Here is a 20,056-nt window from a genome sequence, read left to right on the forward strand (position 1 = left end):
CCGAGGGAGATGAACACTCTGCCTATAGCCCAATATTCCTCCCAATTATTTTTTCTGATGCACTTTAACCCTCTCCATCTTGCTGCCAACCTCCATAAATCAAAAAGAAACATTTTTTTAAAAAAAGAAATCTAGGAATGCCACTCCAAAGAACTCTTAAAGGAATGTCATGAGTCCATAAAGTGAGAAACCAGTGAGAGAGAGAAAACGTAGCTCACTGAGACAGAACCATGGCTTCATTGTGGTAAATTATAGAGCTTGTCTTCTAATGGCTGAAATGTTTGTTTGCTTGGTTTTTCTTAAATTTTAGTTATGTTTCTTAATAGAAGATACACTCATTCAATAAAAATTCAAAAGGTACAGAAGAATAAAAAGGGACGTCTACTTTTAACTGCTTCTGCTGGCTGGTCAGCCCCATTCCCAGAGGCAACCATCAATCCTCTCTTGTGAATAGTTACAGAAGTATCCTGTACAGAGACAGTTACATATATACACTCTCCCTATATAAACATTCAATCCCATCCCCCCTTTCTTGTTACACAAATGTTGCACCACTGTACACAATGATGCGTTTTTCATTTAACCATACAATACATCATGGCATTCATACCATGTCAATACATAGAGTTTCTCATTCATTTTAAAACTGTATTTGCAAATGAAGCAACGGACAAAGGACTAATCTCCAAAATAGGTCATAGAGCTCAATATCAAAAAAACGACCCGATTAAAAAATGCTCAGAAGACCTAAATAGAGATTTCACTAAAGAAGACATGCAGGGCTTCCCTGGTGGTGCAGTGGTTGAGAGTCCGCCTGCTGATGCAGGGGACGCGGGTTCGTGCCCCGGTCTGGGAAGATCCCACATGCCACGGAGCGGCTGGGCCTGTGAGCCACGGCCGCTGAGCCTGCTCGTCCGGAGCCTGTGCTCCGCAACGGGAGAGGCCACAGCAGTGAGGGGCCCGTGTACCACAAAAAAAAAAAGAAGAAGAAGACATGCAGATGGCCAAGAGGCACATGAAAAGATGCTCAACATCACTGATTATTAGAGAAATGCAAATCAAAACTACAATGAGGTATCACCTCACACCAGTCAGAATGGCCATCATCAAAAAATCTACAAACAATAAATGCTGGAGAGGGTGTAGAGAAAAGGGAACCCTTTTGCACTGTTGGTGGGAATGTAAATTGATACAGCCACTGTATCAACCTCCAGTATGGAAGTTCCTTAAACAACTGAAAATAGAACTACCATATGACCCAGCAATCCCACTCCTGGACATATACCCTGAGAAAACCATAATTCAAAAGGACACATGTTACCAAATGTTCATTGCAGCACTATTTACAATAGCCAGGATATGGAAACAACCTAAATGTCCAACGACAGATGAATGGATAAAGAAGATGTTGTACACGTACACAATGGAATATTACTCAGCCATAAAAAGGAACGAAACTGGGTCATTTGTAGAGATGTGGAGTCTTGTCATACAGAGTGAAGTAAGCCAGAAAGAGAAAAACAAATATTGTATACTAACGCATGTATGTGGAATCTAGAAAAATGGTACAGATGAACCTATTTGCAGGGAAGGAATAGAGACGTAGATGTAGAGAATGGACATGTGGACACAGAGAGAGAAGGAGAGGGTGGGACGTATTGGGAGATTAGGGTTGATATATACACTACCATGCATAAAATAGATAGCTAGTGGGAACATGCTATAAAGCACAGGAAGCTCAGCTAGGTGCTCTGTGACAACCTAGATGGGTGGGGTGGTGGGGGGCAGGGAGGGAGGTTCAAGAGGGAGGAGATATAGGTATACATATAGCTGATTCACTTCATTGAACAGCAGAAACTAACACAACATTGTAAAGTAATTATACTCCAATTAAAAAAAACTGTATCATATTCTATTTGGATGTACCATAAAATATTTAAGGAGTTCCTTATTAAGATGGACATTTAACTTGTTTCCAATTTGTGCTAGTTTTATTATTATCTTCTTTACCTGAAACTCTCTGGGCAAATTTGATTGCTTCTTCAACCGGATCCGAGTTCACAATTTTATCTAGAATACCCAGCTTAAGAGCTTCATTTGCCGAAATATGTCTTCCTAAAAGAAAACAAAATAAAACAAATCAAAGAACAATGTGATAGTAAACCAAAAACATCACTCTCTCTAGTAGGAAAATTCACTTGTCCTGGGTATAAACATCTGTTACTAAATAAACAAGCACCACGCTGACTGTTACAGTGGAAAGATTACTGCAGAGGTAATCAGAAAATTTGGATTCAAGTTCCAGCTCTACCTTGCACTATTTGTGTGAACTGTACTAGGACCACAATTTCTTCGTTGGTAAATGGCAAAAATTATGCTTACCTTGGTAATTCTGAGTATTAAGTGAAAATAATACATTTTCCTTCTATTCTATAAATCTCTATTAGAAGCACTTTATGAACTATAAATCTATATAATAATGAGAATTTATTGTTTGATAATAATAGAGATAAAAAATAACAGAGGTAGTAGCAGCACAGCAATAGCAATACTATCTGTTCTTATACTAGCATACACCATGGGCTGCCATTGATTACGAACTGAGCTCAAACACAAATATAGTTGGATAGACAGGGGAGAAGAATTATTAAGTTGATATCACATAAGTTATAATCAAAATTTCACAGGAAAAGTAGGGTGGACCTCTGCCATTTTTTGGCTACCCAGCATCTCGACCCTCCCTTAGCTTGTGGAATTGCTAATGTGTGAGCTTTGGATCTAAAAAGGAAGCTAAAAAAGAAACAGAGATGATCAGACAATTGTTCCTTCAGACCTGGCACTACGGTGTGTCCCATGATCCCAAGCTTGGCAAACTGAGGGTTTTTAGCTGGAGTGAGTAACACTAAGGAACAGCAATAGCGTAAATCTCACAGCACAGGTGGTGACATCTAGCGTCTGGTGGCGGTGGTGCCAGGAGCATCTACCATCCACTAGTGACACTTGGCAGCCTCTGGTATAGACTGGAAGCTCTAGGAGGTTACAGAAGTTTGATGAGGGTTTGCATTACTCCCATGTTCTCCAGCAGGCATAGATACGTAATTTGATCTGCACACTCTGAAGCGGGAGGTTAAGGGATATAAGCTTCCCTCACCACAGGGTCAGGAGAGAGACAGCAACACATTGCTTGCTTGTTTACCAGCACCATCTGGGCTTCTGAAGAGCAATCACCAACTCAGTCTTGCTGGCAACAACTCCACGGTCTTTGCTGCTCTTCCAGAGTGTTGGTGGTTGCCATCTCTGAGACAAACCCTCCATTCCCAGTTCTTACTAGTGCTTTGGAGAGCTACCAATGGCTTTTCTTGATCAGATAGACAATTCAATGATTTTGGGCAAGGGTCACTCTGTAACAGCAATATTTGGGCAGTTTTCTGGAAATGCCTTTGAAAACAGGCTTCCAGATCTCCGCCTGGGGTGAGGAGGGCAGTGGGGGGTGGGCAAGTGGCTTCAAGGGTGAAGTCTCCTCTGTACAAAATCACTTGAGTGAGGGGTGAGTGAATCAGACTCTCTAGGTTAAGGGGCCCAAAGGGACACGGAATGGAATATGAAAACCTGGGTACTAAAAGGATCTTTGGGGCAACTGAGCAGGGGAAACATGAGATGTCCACAGGATGAACTGAAAATTCCATTAGCTGTAATGTTTTCTTCTGACCTGGATTTCACAAAAGTTGGAAGGACCACTACTGTTCTTACGGAGTCAATGAGATTTCAGGTACTTTTATTCTGTTTCAAGGACCTGAAGACACAGCTCTGTATATCCAACCCAAATCCTCATGCTGAGATTTAAACTTGTTCTTTCTTGTGCTTTCTTGTTCTTTCTTGTGAGTGTAGATAATAACCACTGTCCAATCTAATAAAAGCCCTCCCTAGATCTACTATAAAGAGACTGGGGCAACTGAAGTTGAGACTTCTGCAAGCCAGGTAATCTCAATTCTTTCCAATTTTCTTTGTGGCTTTTTTTCCAAGCTTTAGAAAAAAATTTCTACATGGAACTCTTTCCAGATGCCAGTTTAAAGTCCCCTTAAAATTGTACAGACTACTTAAAAAGATAGGTGTCCAACAAAGATGTTAAAAAATAAAATAAAAAATAAAATAAAATAAAAAGATAGGTGTATGATTCCAATGTTAGTTTTCTTCTAATTCACTGTGACCTTCTCCATGCAAATCAAAATCTATCATATTCTTACTATTTTTACCTCTTTTCTTCATCATGTTAATAATAGTGATATTTCTATAAGCAGCAGTGCTTTGAAAAAGGTGAATCTTAGTTCACTTTATTTCTTTTTGTCAAAGAAGCCAGATTCCTTCCTGATTTCCTCCAAGATATTCTTGCCTTTCAGGCTTAATACTGAAAGCAGGAACACACAATTCCTCAATATTCCCCCACATGCTTTAATTTCTATAAACCTTAGAATTTACAGACTCATTTCACACTATTATGATTCCCCCCCCCCATATATATATATATATATTTTTTTTTTTTTTTTTTTTGCAGTACGCGGGCCTCTCACTGTTGTGGCCTCTCCCGTTGCGGAGCACAGGCTCCGGACGCGCAGGCTCAGCGGCCATGGCTCACAGGCCCAGCCGCTCCGCGGCATGTGGGATCCTCCCGGATCGGGGCACGAACCCGCGTCCCCTGCATCGGCAGGCGGACTCTCAACCACTGCGCCACCAGGGAAGCCCTCCCCCTATATTTTATGCTGCTTTTCTTCCTTTCTATTTTGTCTTTTGCAGAATTAACCCTCTCACGTGCTTTGAATTTCTGTAGTATGTTGGGTTGATTGTAAGCATCCTCTTATGAATTCTGCATTAGGTACTTAAAATAGTTCACATTCTTAAAAGTGTACTTATCATACCACTGTAAATTAAAGCAATTTCTAATCTAATTTATTGAAGAGAAGAAATTTAGTTTTTAACTCCCTTTTCATGCTCTAAAGAATTTATAACATCTCCCCATTTAAAGGGGGAAAAAGCCATTTTAGACTTTAGTCTAATTATATATTAGTAACTGTATAAATTTTACACTAGTAATTATATATTAGTAATAATATAGACTCATTATTTTCTAATTTGGACCATGTGTGCACAGTTTTGTATTGTGGTTTCTGTGTCAAAACATAAGTGTATTGGGGCTTCCCTGGTGGTGCAGTGGATAAGAATCCACCTGCCAATGCAGGGGACAAGGGTTCGAGCCCTGGTCCGGGAAGATCCCACATGCCACAGAGGAACTAAGCCCCTGCGCCACAACTATTGAGCCTGTGCTCTAGAGCCCGAGAGCCACTACTACTGAGCCCGTGAGCCACAACTACTGAGCATGCGTGCCTAGAGCCTGTGCTCTGCAACAACAGAAGCCACCGCAATGAGAAACCCGCACACCACAACTAAGGGTAGCTCCCGCTCGCTGCAACTAGAGAAAATCCCACACATAGCAACAAAGACCCAATGCAGCCAAAAATAAATAAAATAAAATAAATAAATTTATTTTTTAAAAAGTGTATTGATTAGCAGTTCTCATATTTTTTAGTCTTGGGACCCCTTTGCACTCTTAAAAATTATGGAATACGCCAAAGAGCTTTTTTTTATATGGGTTATTTCTATTAATATTTACTATATTAGAAATTATAACTGAGAACTTTAAAAATGTATCTTTATTAAATCACTTTAAAATAACTATGATAAACCTATTACATATTAACATAAATAAATTTTTATGCAAAAAAACTCTATTTTCAAAATTTTAAAAATTTAGTGAGAAGAGTGTTGTTTTATATTTTTGCAAATATCTTTAATGTCTGGCTTAATAGAAGACAGTTGGATTCTCATTGCTGCTTCTGCATTCAATCTGTTTTGATACCACATGGCATACAATAACCTCTGGAAAATTCCACTGTATATTTGTGAGCGAATGAGAGTGGAAAAGGCAAACAATATCTTATTATTATGAAAATAGTTCTGACTCCATGGACCCCACCCCCACCCCTGCCCCCCCATACACAATAGTCTTAGGTACACCTAGGAGTTCCTGGGCCGCACTTCAAGAACTCCTGATTTAGACCACATTTAAGACTGTATAGCATCTTAGTATACAAATGTTCCATACGTTGAGAATTTATTTGTGGCTGGAGTGATTTTAGCTGTTTCAAGAGTAACCTTTTGTTGTTTTGTTTTTATCCTTTGGAAGCTTGCAGGAGTCTATTTCGTGGAAATTTAAAATCTTTATCAAAATACAAGGCATTGACATCTCATCAGTTTTTCCAGGAAAATGAGGTGCTTACTAAAGTACAATCTCTGATTCCTTTATGTATCTGAAGAGATTCTTCTATTTTTTCCTATGGTTATTGCTTCTCCCCTTTTCGCTTTGTGCTCTGGGAGCTTTTATTATTCATAGCAGAGGCCTCTATTATAGACCTCTCATGTCTGCTGACTTCATTTACATTTTCTGTATTTTTTTTAGAAATTCTTCTGAATTCTATAAACGTGTCTCTATCCTCTATGTTGCTGATTCAGTAGTCTGTTCTAGTGCATCTTTTTTTTTATTGCTTCAAAGTTATTTTGGCTAATGTTTTGATTTTAAACAGGGTGTTCTTATTTAATAAATAAAATATTTTCTTTTCTAATTTAGAATATTGTGAGTTTTCTAAGATTTTTTGTTGCCTTTAATCTGTTTCAACAGACTCACATTTATGTTTCATTTTTCTAATGACACAGAATATTTTCATAGCTTGTTTTTTTTTTTTTGGTCTGTTTTATTTGTCTTAGTCATGAAATAATATTTGCTGATATTTATTATTGCTGACTGGGAGCCCTGGGTATTAAAACTCACCCTTAACATCTTGTTTGAGTATAGAGAAAACCCACATGGACCTAACTAAATCTGAAAGACTGGCAGGATAAAGATGCCATTCGCAGCTTCTTCCCCAATACCCTGGGTGGCAAGAGGTACCTCATCAAAGACTAGAGTCTGAGGGCATCCCTGTCCTGGGAAAGATCATAAAGTAACTATGGGGCTGAGACAAAGCTCTATGAGAATAGAGAAGAGGCTTTCTATGCTGTTCAGTGAAAAAGAAAGATGGGACCTAGAAAATAACAGCAGAAGCAACATCAGGGCACTGTAGTTTTCATCATTTGATTGGACAGAGAACGTCAGGGAATGAACTGCATTGTGCCCAAGCGTGTGTTTTGTGGTTCCTGCTAAAGATTCAGTTGTTTTCAGATGGCATTTTAAGGGAATTGTGGAGAAGCGTTGTTGTTGTAATTGTTCCACGTTCCAGAATTATCTCTCTTATGGTTTTCAGAAGAGCAGAAAAGGTTAGCTATTTATTAATTTAATCTAAATTTATTTACTTATTAATTTCCTATGGGGGCAGTGCCTATAGAGCTGGTATTTTTCTTCATTAACATCAGTAGGGAATCTTCAACTTTCAGTAACAATTTTTTAGCATCCCTTCTTAGGAAAAAAAATGTTTTCCAGAAGCAAGAGTCTTAATATCATCATTATTAATGGCTACTGTATTAGTTTCCTATACAGATTACCACAAACATTGCATCTTAAAACAGCACACATTTATTATCTTAGTTTAGGAGTCAGAAATCTAAAATAGGTCAGCAGAATTGTGCTCCTTCTGGAGGCTCTGAGAGAGAATCTGTTCCTGGGCTTTTCTAGCCTCTAGAGGCTGCCTACATTTCTTCTTCTCTTCCTCCACCTTCAAAGCCAGCTGTGTATCATCTTCTCTCCCTCCTGTCTTCCTCTTCTAAGGACGCTTGTGATAAATTGTGCCTACCTAGACAATCTAGAGTAATCTCCCATCTTGAGATCCTTAATTTAATCACACCTGCAAGGTCCCTTTCGAATGTGAGGTAATATATTCACAGGTTCTAGGTATTAGGACGTGGACATCTTGGAGAGAGGCATTATTATGCCTACCACAGTTACCATTTATAAAATGTCTCCTCTGTGACAGGTGCTATACCAGAAGCAAGTCATGTAATTTCATTATTCCTTACACAACTATGTGGTTGTTTTACTGATGAGAAAATGAAGACTGAGAGAAGTTCAGACAATCTCCCTTCTAAATTTCAGGCCAGTCTATCCAACTGTCTACCTGACACCTCAAGTTGGATGTCAAACCTTAACATGTCCAAAACTAAGCTCTTGTGATTCCTCCCTACAACCTGCTCTACCAGCAGAATTCCCTTTTTCTCAGTAATGGTGCCATCCTTCCAGCTGCTGAGGCCATTAGAATCATCATTTTCTCTCCCCTTTCCCTCACCTCTCACATTTGGTCTGTCACAAAATCCTGTTGGCTCAAAATATATCCAGAATTTGACCATGTCTCACCATTTACATTGTTACCACTCAGGTCTAACCTCCCATCATGGCTCCCTTGGATTATTAAAGCAGGCTTCTAATCAGTCTTCCTATTTCTGGCCTTACCTCCAATTAATATATTTTCAGTAGCCAGGGTGATCTTTTAAAAAACATAAGTGACAGCATGTTTGTTAGTTTTCTGCTCAAAACACTCTAACGCCTTTCTACCTCTTCAGAAGAAAAGCCAAAGTTCTCTCTATAATCTTCAAGTCCCTACCTGATGTGACTTCACCCCCTACTACTCTTCCCCTTACTCACCTTACTCTAGCTTCATTGACCTTCTTGCTGTTCTTTGAAATTTCCAAGTATGCCCCTACCTCAGGGCTTGGTATTTGCTATTTTCTCTGTGTGGAATATCTTCCTCCAGATATTGGCATAACAAGCTTCCTCCATCCTTCAGGTATTCACTCACATTCATTTTGTAGGAAAGCCTTTCCCAACTATCCTACCTAAAATATTACCCAACCCCCAGCCCTATCATTTTACATTTCCCCTTTCTGCTTTATGTTTTCTCCTTAGCACTGATCTCCATCTAACCTACCATGTATACTACTTACATAATAGGTAGGCATGGAGTTTAAGAAGAGTATACAGTGTGGTAGCTGGTCTCCAAAGTGACCTGCCATGTGTTTGACCTCTAAGTATTCAAGTTCCCCTCCCGAGTTGGATAGGGAAGACTTGTATAATCAATAGAATAGTTCAGAGAAGATGGCACGTGACTCCAAAGCTAGGTCATAAAAGACATTGCAGTCTTTGCCTTGCTCTCTCTTGGATCACTCACTCTAGAGGAAGCCAGCTTCCATGCTGTGAGGATATGCAGGTAGCTCTAGAGAAAAGTCCATGTGGAGAGGAAATGAAGCCTCCTGCCAACAGTCAGCAGCAGCCATCCATGTGAGTGCGCCATCTTGGAAGTAGATCTTGGAAGTAGATCCTCCAGCCCCAGTCCAGTTTTCAGATGACTATGGCCCCAGTCAGTATCTTGACTGCAACTTCATGAGAAACCTTGAGCTAGAACCCAACTAAGCTGTTCCCAAATTCCTGACCCACAGAAACAAGGGAAGAAAAGCACTGCCAATCAAACCACAACTCACAATGAATGTAAGAGGCGTCCTGATTTCAAAGATGTGGAAAACACTGTGCATTTTTGAATTGATAATTATTGTTATTGTTGTTGTTTTCTGTATATAATATCCATAAGGGCAGGAGTTTTTGTAGGTTTGATTTACCTCTATAGTCCCACTGCCTACAACAGGGCCCAGCAAATGAGAAAAAATTAAACAGCTGCTGCATGAGTGAATAAAAATTAATTTGTACAAGGCATATTGTTTATATGTGGTACAGCTGGGATTCAAGCTCAGGTCTTTGATTCTAAAGATTGTGCTCTTTCTATTGCCCATTCTTTGGGATATAGTCTATTACCAAGATCCTCATCTTATTTTTACTCAATCCTCCTCTTTCACTAAAGTCAGATATGGGAATAATAACATATAGCTAACATTTTTTACCATGTCTAGGACTGTTCTAAGCACATTGTATGGATTAAGGTGTCTAATCTTCACCACACCACCATGTGGTAGGTGCTATTGTCATAAACATTTATGAGGAAACTAAGGCACAAAGAGGTAAAGTGTCTGGCCCAAGGCCTCATCAGTTCCACCTGTTTGGAGTAAATAGTTATGTATGTTCTTTCATCCAACCTCACTTCAACTGGCAATATCTTTCTATGTCTTATCATATTTGGTAAATTCAGGGTCTCTAGATGATTTCTAGTGTTACATTGTTCACATTCCCTATTGAAAGAGAAAACTTTTATTTGAAGCTAACACCTTATCACCTGGGAAATGAAAAATGCAGTCATTTCCAAACTAAAATTTGAAATCTTTCCTTGGAAATTCTGGTTTTAATTCTTGTTTATATTATAATTTCTAAATTAGATCTGAATATAATGCACCCTATGTGAAACCAGTGTCTATGAGTAGACATTTAAATGTGATTAGGGCTCTGTATATACTTTCATTTAGAAAGCACTCACATTTGCTCTTCATGGTAACTTTTGAGAAGCTCTCAGAAAAGGCATTCTTTACATTTAAAGATGAGAAAATTGACATCAAAGAAGTTAAAGTATCCTCTTAAAATTACATGGGTAGGGAATGGTCAAGCCAGAATGTTTCTAAATCCTAGTCCAGTTCCTCACATTGAACTAGACAGACATTGGCAGGGTTAGTACTGACCTGAGGTAATTAAGTCAAGTGCAGCAGGAACTCCAATAAGTCTGGGGAGAAGCTGGGTTCCTCTTGCACCAGGAAGGATTCCTAGTGTGACCTCTGGGAAGCCAACTTGAGCCTATCAAAGATTGAAGGCATAAAGGTCATTAGAATGAGATGATATATTCAAAGTCAAGGCAAGCATTCCCCTGGGTTTCTCACACCCTCAAAAACATTGCTGCATAGAATTCAGTGAGAGTTTCTACAGAGAAAATTAGTGCACACCCTCTCCTCTAATTAATAGCATAAATAGAGCTGTGCCATCCCTAAGTCTTCATGTTGAAACACATCCCCAGCTTCTTACACAATTCTTCTCTGACTCTATTATTCACAGAATGGGAAAAAATAGTTGCTAATAACATATGTGGAATATATAAAGAACTTTTGTAACTCAATAATAAAAAGACAAATGATCCAATTCAAATGGGCAAAGCATCTGAATAGACATTACTCCAAAAAGATACAAATGGCCAATAAGCACATGAAAAGGTGTTCAGTATCATTAGCCATCAGGGAAATGCAAATCAAAACTACAAGATACCACTTCATACCCACTATGATGGCTATAATAAAAAAGACATACAATAACAAGTTTTAGAGGGTATGTGGAGCACACAAAACCCTCATACATTGCTGGTGGGACCGTAAAATGATGCAGTCACTTTGGAAAACAATTTGGCAGTTTCTCAAAGGTTAACCATAGAGTTACCATACGACCCAGCAATTCCACTCCTCTATATATACTCAAAAGAAATGAAAACATGCCCACAAAAAACACTTGTGCAAAAATTTTCATAGCATCATTGTTCATAAATCCAAGAAAGAAGAAACAATCCAAATGTCCATCAAGTAATGAATGAATAAGGAAAATGTGGTATATCCATAAAAAGAAATATTCAGCCATGGAAAGGAATAAAATACTAATGACATGTTACAACACAGGTGAACCTTGAAAACAATGCTAAGTGGAAAAAACCATACACAAAAGATAACAAATTGTATGTTTTCATTTACATGAAGTGTCTAGAATAGGTAAATCCATACAGACAGAAAGTAGATTAGTAATTGCTAGGACTGGGGGAGAGGGAAATGATGGTTTACTCCTAAAAGGTGTGAAGTTTCTTTTGAGGGTGATGAAATATCCTAAAATCAACTGTGGTAATGATTGTATAACTCTGTGAATATACTAATATACCGCTGGACTGTACACTTTAAATGAGTGAATTATATGGTATATGAATTATATCTCAATGAAGCTATTATAAAAAGAGAAAGAAAGAAAGAAAGAAAGAAAGAAAGAAAGAAAGAAAGAAAGAAAGAAAGAAAGAAGGAAGGAAGGAAAGGGAGGAACAAAGGAAGCAAGGAAGAAAGGAAGTGAGGAAGAAAGGAAGAAAGTCAGGCAGCAACCTCAGTCCAGATGAAAGGGTGAGATTGAGACCTTAATCACATGTCTCTCTTGGCCTTAAAAGTGGCCAAAGTTCTGTTAGTCATTTTCCAGGTATAAGGATGGGAGGAGGAGGGTACTTAAATACAGACTGCCATTTGCCCAAATTGTGATGCCAACAGCTCCAAAATACCTGGAATGTTTGAGCCTCTCTCACATGAGGCTTTCCTAGCAGTTGATCACCATTTTTCCCACCAGTGGTCATCCCTATCCCCTGACTTACTATTGCTTATAACTTAGATCTGCACTCAGTGTGCAGAAGGTCATGGTATTAGGAACACAGAAAAAGGAACACTTAGGATATGTGTCTTTATTTATAAGTTTTATAAAAAATTAAAACAACATAGGGAAACGGTTAAATAAATTATGATAAATCTATAAGATGAAAAATTATGCAACCATTTAAAATGATATTTTTAAGGAATATTTCCAATAAGATTGACAGCAAATTTCTCATCAGAAACCATGGAGAGGGCTTCCCTTGTGGCACAGTGGTTAAGAATCCACCTGTCAATGCAGGGGACTTGGGTTCGAGCCCTGGTCTGGGAAGATCCCACATGCCACGGAGCAACAAAGCCCATGTGCCATAACTACTGAGTCTGCACTCTAGATCCCGCTAGCCACGACTACTGAGCCCACATGCCACAGCTACTGAACCCCATGCACCTAGAGCCCCTGCTCTGCAACAAGAGAAGCCACCACAATAAGAAGCCTGCGCACCACAAGGAAGAGTAGACCCCACTCACCGCAACTAGATGAAGCCCACACGCAGCAACAAAGACCCAACACAGCCAAAAATAAATTAATTAAAAATAAAAAAAAAGATACCAGGGAGACCAGTGCCAGTGGGATGACACGTTCAAAGTACTGAAAGAAAAGTACTGTCAACCAAGAATTCTACATCCAGCAAAACTAGTCTTTAAAAATGAAGGCAAATTGGGACTTCCCTGGTGGTGCAGTTGTTAAGAATCTGCCTGCCAATGCAGGGGACACAGGTTCGAGCCCTGGTCCGGGAAGATTCCCACATGCCGTGGAGCAATTAAGCCCGTGCACCACAACTACTGAGCCTACACTCTAGAGCCCGTGAGCCACAACTACTGACACCCGCGAGCCTAGAGTCCATGCTCCACAACAAGAGAAGCCACCACAATGAGAAGCCTGCGCACCACAGTGAAGAGTAGCCCCCGCTCACTGCAACTAGAGAAAGCCCACATTGCAGCAATGAAGACCCAACACAGCCCAAAATTAAAAAATAAATAAAAATTTATTTTAAAAAATGAAGGCAAATTAAGACATTTTCAGATAAATAAAAATTGAATTTGTTGCTAGCAGATCTGCCCTACAAGAAATCCTTCAGGATGAAATGAAAAGACACTAGACAGTAACTCAAATCCACATGAAGGAATAAAGAACACTGTTAAAGGGTAACTACACAGGTAAATATAAAAGACAGTATTAATGTAATTTTTTGTTTGCAATTCCTCTTTTTCCTTACCTGATTTAAAAGACCACTACATTAAGCAATAATTATATATTTATGTTGATGGGCATGCAATGTATAATGATATAATTTGTGACAATAACAGCATAAAGGTGGTGTGTAACAGAACTATATGGGAGCAAATTTTTTACATACTATTGAAATTAAGTTGGTATTAATCTGAACTAGCTTATCAGAAATTAAGATGTTAATCCCCAGGGCAACCACCACTAAGAAAATAACTCAAAAATATACAGTGAAAGAAACAATAAGAGAATTAAAAGCGTACTAGAACTTATCCATTTAATACAAACAAAAGCATTAATGGAGGAACTGAGGAATGAAAAAATATAAGACGTAGAAAACAAATAGCAAAATGGCAAAAGTCCTTCCTTATCAGTAATTATGTTAAATGTAAATGGTAGAGATTGGTAAAATGGATAAAGAATATTTAATAATAATTTAGATACAGCATTAGTATAAAAATAGACTACAAGTGAAATACAATAAAATTCCAAATGTATTTTTTTTTAAAAAAAAAGATTGCGAAGAAAAAAAATTACACAGGAAAAAGACAAGGAAGAAAAAAAGTAAAATGTCAATAGTGGTTATTTCTGAACTGTGAGTTTATGGTGACTTCAGTTTTACATCTTTGTACTTTCCTGTATTTTATAGTCTATTACAATGATGAATATTATCTTTATTATTAGAAAAATGTATTACTTATAAAAATATTACTATTATAAGACTGGTATCACAAACCTCAATCTACATGTCTAATAACCCAAATTAAATCTATTTCCAGAAATACATGGATTTACTAGTTGTGCACAGTTTCCAATAGGAACTTGTCTTCTTAAGTACTAAAACTTATGAGACCACAAAACTGAAATGTTTGAGATAGGAAACAAAAATTTAAATAAGTATGTACACTCAGGGGTGATAGTCAAAATATTAATACCTCATACTGCATGAGCATGGCTCAGTGAAATCTGATGTGGGCCATAGTACTAGAGCAAGGTCCTGGGTGTCCTGTACAGGAGTTCCCCTTTAACTAGTGGGTCATGGGAAGGTCCAAAGGCTAGGGTTAGGGGAAGTGATGGGACAGTCACAGGCTCAGGGTAGTAACTCTTTATCAACTAGAATGGACATATTTCAACATTTCAACAAAGAGTAACACTGTACTTGTATGTAACAGCTGAACACCAGTGCTAGAAAAACCTAAGAGTTGTGAACCAGTAAGCTAACCATTCAAAATGATCACCTCTGATGCTTATGACTACATTTAGAGCTTGCGCTAAAGAAAAGCTCCCTACATCAAATCCCATATGGATCCCCTCTGTTACCTCTGCATGGGCAATCCTATAGTGACAGCCCAGGGCCAGCTCCAGTCCCCCTCCTAAAGCCACCCTTTGGATAGCTGCCACCACAGGCTTCTTGTTTCTCTGTACTTCATCTACTACACTTCCCAATGTCAAGTCAAAGGTCTTATCAGCACTGAAGCCACGGATATCAGCACCTAAGAACACAAAGACAAGGAAAAAAGAGAGTTGAAGAAGACTTGGGCTTTGCTATAGAACAATAAGTTACCAGATTACACTTAAGGAATCTCAGACCTCTTTGGACCCATGAAACTCTTTATCCTTTGGTTGCAGACACACTAAAGGAACAAGTAGCCTGGAAAATGTAGAAAGATATGAGAGAAAATCCTCAAATCTTTATCAGAAGTCCTGTAATCTAAAATCTGTCTTTCCATATGATAGTAGTAACTCTACCTTTAGAAAAATTTGAAAGCTCAGAAAAGGGAAGCAAAGATTCTAAGATTGAGTCAGCCATTCCCATTTTTTGCATGATACTCTTCACCAACTCTATTCACAGCAATTTAGACCCGTATCTTTGTTAAGGGCATCAGTCATTACAATATAAAACCTCAGGGTAAAATGAAGACATATTTGTGAGTTATATATTAATCAATCAGCTTAGAATTACATTTCTGTGATAGACTTTTTTGTGATCAATAAAAGTAACAACATTTACTGCTTTTCCTTATTATAAAAATAATATGTATTATAGAAATTTTGAAAAATACACAAAATTATACAGGACAAAAATATTACTCCAAATATCACCACACAGAGATAACAATGTAATATTTTGGTGAATTTTTAGTTTTTTCCCAACGCATTACGTAAATTGCTTTGTGACCTTGAGTAAGTTATTTAACCATTTTGTTTCAATACCTATCTTAAATAACTGATGTGACAATTAAATGAATGTTTACTATAATATATATTTTTAACAATATTGAGAACACTCTGTAAAGTCATTTTTTATATTTTCCTTTTTTCACATAACATTATACATAGTAGTGAGCTTTTCCCCTATAGCATTATATGTTCTTTGAAAATATTAAGCCTGGTACAAGTTAAAAAGTTAAATTAATTATTTCATGTTCAGCCTTTCTTTTTTTTTTTTTTTTTTTTTTTTTGCTACCTGCTCCTCATCTAGCATCCATCCAGGGATTATGCTTTTTTTCTCACCAATCCATCATATTTCACACTCTACTGTTATTATTTATTTTTATTTTTTTAGATTCCTTTTGGTTCTAGAGAAACAAGGTGAACTTCAGTCCGAATGCCATGTCTATTATTCCTGTAACTTTAGGTTAAACTAATTTTTCAAGTAACAGAAGCAATTAACATTTGTTGGATAAATACTATACATAAGGCACTGGGCTAAGTAGTTTCATATATTGTCTCATTTAATTTTCTTAACACCTAAGTTAAATAGTCTATTAACATTTTACAGGTTTAAGTTTAAGGCTTTGAGATGTTAAGTGCCTAGTTCAGACATATGATTCTGTAACTGGTTGAATAAGGATTTCAGCTCATGCAGTTTGACTATACAGTTCACATTCTTAAATGTTATACTACATTCTTCTACTTGCAGCAAAAGGTTAGTATGATCATCCCAGTTTTATAGAAACCAAGGCACAGACAAGAGTATAGTGATTTCACTTTTTAACTGTTTATCTCTGGCACATAGAAATGCAATTAATTTTTGGATCCTGATTTTACATCCAGCAAAATTCCTAAATTCTATTATTAATTCTAATAATTTTCTGATAGATTTAGTTTTTACAAACGCTCATTTCTTCTGAATAATGATGGTTCTGTTTCTTCCTTTCCAATCCTTATACCTTTTATTTCTTTTTCTAGGCTGGCCAGGGCCTAGAATATAATGTCAAATACAAATGGTGATAGCAGCCAGCCTTGTCTTATTTCTTTCTGAAAAGGAAAGCATTCAATTTACCATTTTGTTTGATGTTTGCTGTAGGTTTTTAAAAATAGATACATTTTGCCTGATGAAGACATTTTCTTTCTATATTTAGTTTACTAAGAATTTTATTCTTTAATGCATGCTAAACGTTACCAAGTGTTTTTTTCTGAATCTCTTGAAATAATCACATGATTTTCCTCCTTTAATCTTTTAATAGGATGAATTACATTGATTTCTCATGTTTAATGAAACTGGTATTTCTGGGATGAAAGTGATATATCATGCTTTTTATATATCGTTAGATTCAGTTTTATTATATACTGTTTCAGAGTTTTATATCTAGGTTTACAAATAAAATTGGCCTTTAATTTTGCTTTTTCATACTGTCTTGACATGTTTTGTTATCAAGGTTATGCTAGCCTTACAAAATGAGTTGGGAAGTGTACTGGATAGAACGGTGTCCACCCAGAACCTGTGAATGTCATCTTATTTGGAAATAGGGTCTTTGCAGATAGAATCAGGTAAAGAAGAGGTCATACTGGATCAGTGTGGGTCTATATAAGATCAGGGAAATTTGGACACAGAGGATAAAGCCACAGGAAGACAGAGGCAGAGATAGGGATAATGCAGCAACAAGCCAAGGATTGCCAAGGATTGCCAGCAACCACAGAAGCTAGAAGAGGCAAGGAAGGCTTCTTCTCTAGAGGCTTTGGAGAAAGAATGGCCTTGCAGATATCTTGATTTTGAACTTTTAGCCTCTGGAACTCTGAGAGGATAAACTTCTATTGTTTTAAGCCACCCAGTTTGTGCTCACTTGTTATGGCAGCCCCAGGAAACTAATATAGAAAGTGTTCCCTCTTATTTTTATTCTCTGAAATGTTTGTGTAAAATTAGAATGATATTTTCCTTGACTTTTCAGTTAGAGGTTACCAATGAAGTCATCTGGGACTTGAATTTACTTTGTGAGATTTTTGATTACTGACTCAATTTCTTTAATGGTTTTCTGTTTCTTCTTGCATCAATTTTGTAAGCTCTGTTTTTCTACTGGTTCATATTATCATTTTTAATGGCTAGAGCATCTTCAGTGATATCCCTTTTGTCATTCTTTATATGTATTGTTTGTATTGTCTCTTTTTTTTCTTGATAAGCCTCTCTGAAGCTTTATCAATTTTATTAGTATTTTCAAAGAACTTTTGATATTATTGTTCTCTTGATTCACATTCGTATTCTATTTTAGTAATTTCCCCTCTATCATTTCCTTCCTTCTACTTCATTTGGATCTATTTTACTGTTTGTTTTGTCAGTTCCTTAATATAAATACCACAATATGTTTCAGTGTTTTTTCTTTTCTGATATATACCTTTAAGGCCATACATTTCCTGCTAAGCTTTGCTTTAACTGTATCCCTCAAGTTTTATATATTGTTTTTATTATCATTCAGTTAAAAATATTTTCTAAATTACATTATGATTTCTGCTTTGACTCAAAGGTTATTAAAAAATGAATTTACTTTCCAAACACATGAGAATCTCTAGTTATATTTTTGTTATTGATTTCTAGCTTGATTGCACTGTTGTCAGAGATATTCTAAATGAAATTTATTGAGATAAGCTTTCACAGTCCAGTAGCTGATCAACGTTTGTAAATGTTGCAGATTGGAGAATACATATTTTCCGATTGCTGGGCACATTGTTCTATCTAAGTCCATTAAGTCAAGTCTGACAATCCCTAATGCTTTTCCAGAACAATTATTTTTGCTGCCTCTGAACTCTAACTACGTTCTCTCCTACCTCCTTTTTTTTTTTTTTTTTTTTTTTTTTTGCAGTACGCGGGCCTCTCTCACTGTTGTGGCCTCTCCCGTTGCGGAGCACAGGCTCCGGACGCGCAGGCCCAGCGGCCATGGCCCACGGGCCCAGCCGCTCCGCGGCACACGGGATCCTCCCGGACCGGGGCACGAACCCGCGTCCCCCTCATCGGCAGGCAGACTCTCAACCACTGCGCCACCAGGGAAGCCCTCCTACCTCCTTTTTTACAAAGAAATATCAGTTCTGATTTTTCATAATTCTGATCCCTCACTCCATGCCTCAAAGTCACCATCTTGGGCTCCCAACCTTAAGTTTTCAAATAGTTGAGTAAGCTATTTAATAGCTGGTTAATGTTTGGCCCACTATTTAACTTCTCTTAGGCTTAGCCTTCTCATCTGTAAATGGAAACTGTAGGATTTACTGAGGATTAAAATATAAAGTATGTAAAAATATTACTATTTTCATTGTTAATAAGTAAATAAGCTACTCAGTACTGGCACATAGCAGGTAAGCTAAACGGTAATTATTATAATGATTAATGTGTTTATATTTATTCATTGTTATGATTTCAACATCTATTTCTTCTCAGGTTACCACGACATACATTAAATTCCTCTGGCAAAAAAAAAAAAAAAGAAGAAGAAGAAGAAGAAGAAAAATGAAAAAAATTCCTCTGGCTACAGTAAGAATACATGGGTCTTCATATCCATGGAACTTTTGTCAAAGGGTATAATTTGGGAAAAGAAGAAAAGGTGCCACAAATACCAGTGAATAAATCACCATTTCAGATGCTTTTGCCGTATTTTGTCACTATTTTGCATCTTCACAGGATAACCCAATAAAGAGTGCATGGTCACTGAGATGGGTGACTATCAGAAGAAAAATGAAGTCCATTGCAGGACTCTGTGTAAAATAAAAGATAACATTTATCGAACATGTTCTGCATGCAAGCACTGCTCTAGGGCTTTCAGATGTGTTATCTCATTTACTCTCACAAAAACCTGTTAAGATATAAATATTATGGTATCTATTTTATAAATAGAGAAATTGAGTTTCAGGAGATTTAAGGGACTTGCCCAAGCTCACATAGGATGGTGACACATGCAGAGCAGATATGTACCAGCAGATGTATACTAGCAGCTATAATAGCCATCAAGCCTGGAACTAAATGTCCTCCAAAGGCCCAATCCAATATAAAAGAGAGTAAGGTCAGCATCTTCTCTGGGTTCTCTCCTATGACTCTTGTCTCTTTCTCCACAATGTTTCTCATTCCCATTCAACTCCCATATTCATTACCCACACTATAGTATTACCCACAAGAACAGATAATGCAGCATTGATCTCAGTCTGTGGCAGGAT

General features: G+C 37.4%; 1 protein-coding gene across 2 annotated transcripts in view; it reads right to left on the reverse strand.

The window, feature by feature from the left end:
- The window catches only part of EHHADH (enoyl-CoA hydratase and 3-hydroxyacyl CoA dehydrogenase), a 52,286-nt gene that overhangs the window by 27,194 nt on the left and 5,036 nt on the right, over positions 1–20,056 (reverse strand). Inside the window, exons 3-5 of one of the 2 annotated variants that reach the window (XM_019946320.3) lie at positions 14,960–15,132; positions 10,657–10,768; positions 2,011–2,115 (exon numbers count right to left, since the gene is read on the reverse strand). In XM_019946320.3, the coding sequence (XP_019801879.1) occupies positions 2,011–2,115; positions 10,657–10,768; positions 14,960–15,132 (390 nt within the window). The remainder of the gene's footprint in view (positions 1–2,010; positions 2,116–10,656; positions 10,769–14,959; positions 15,133–20,056) is intronic. The other variant, XM_033855594.2, reaches the window with a different exon arrangement.

This window comes from Tursiops truncatus, chromosome 4 (genome assembly GCF_011762595.2).
Source record: "Tursiops truncatus isolate mTurTru1 chromosome 4, mTurTru1.mat.Y, whole genome shotgun sequence".
NCBI lineage: Eukaryota > Metazoa > Chordata > Mammalia > Artiodactyla > Delphinidae > Tursiops > Tursiops truncatus.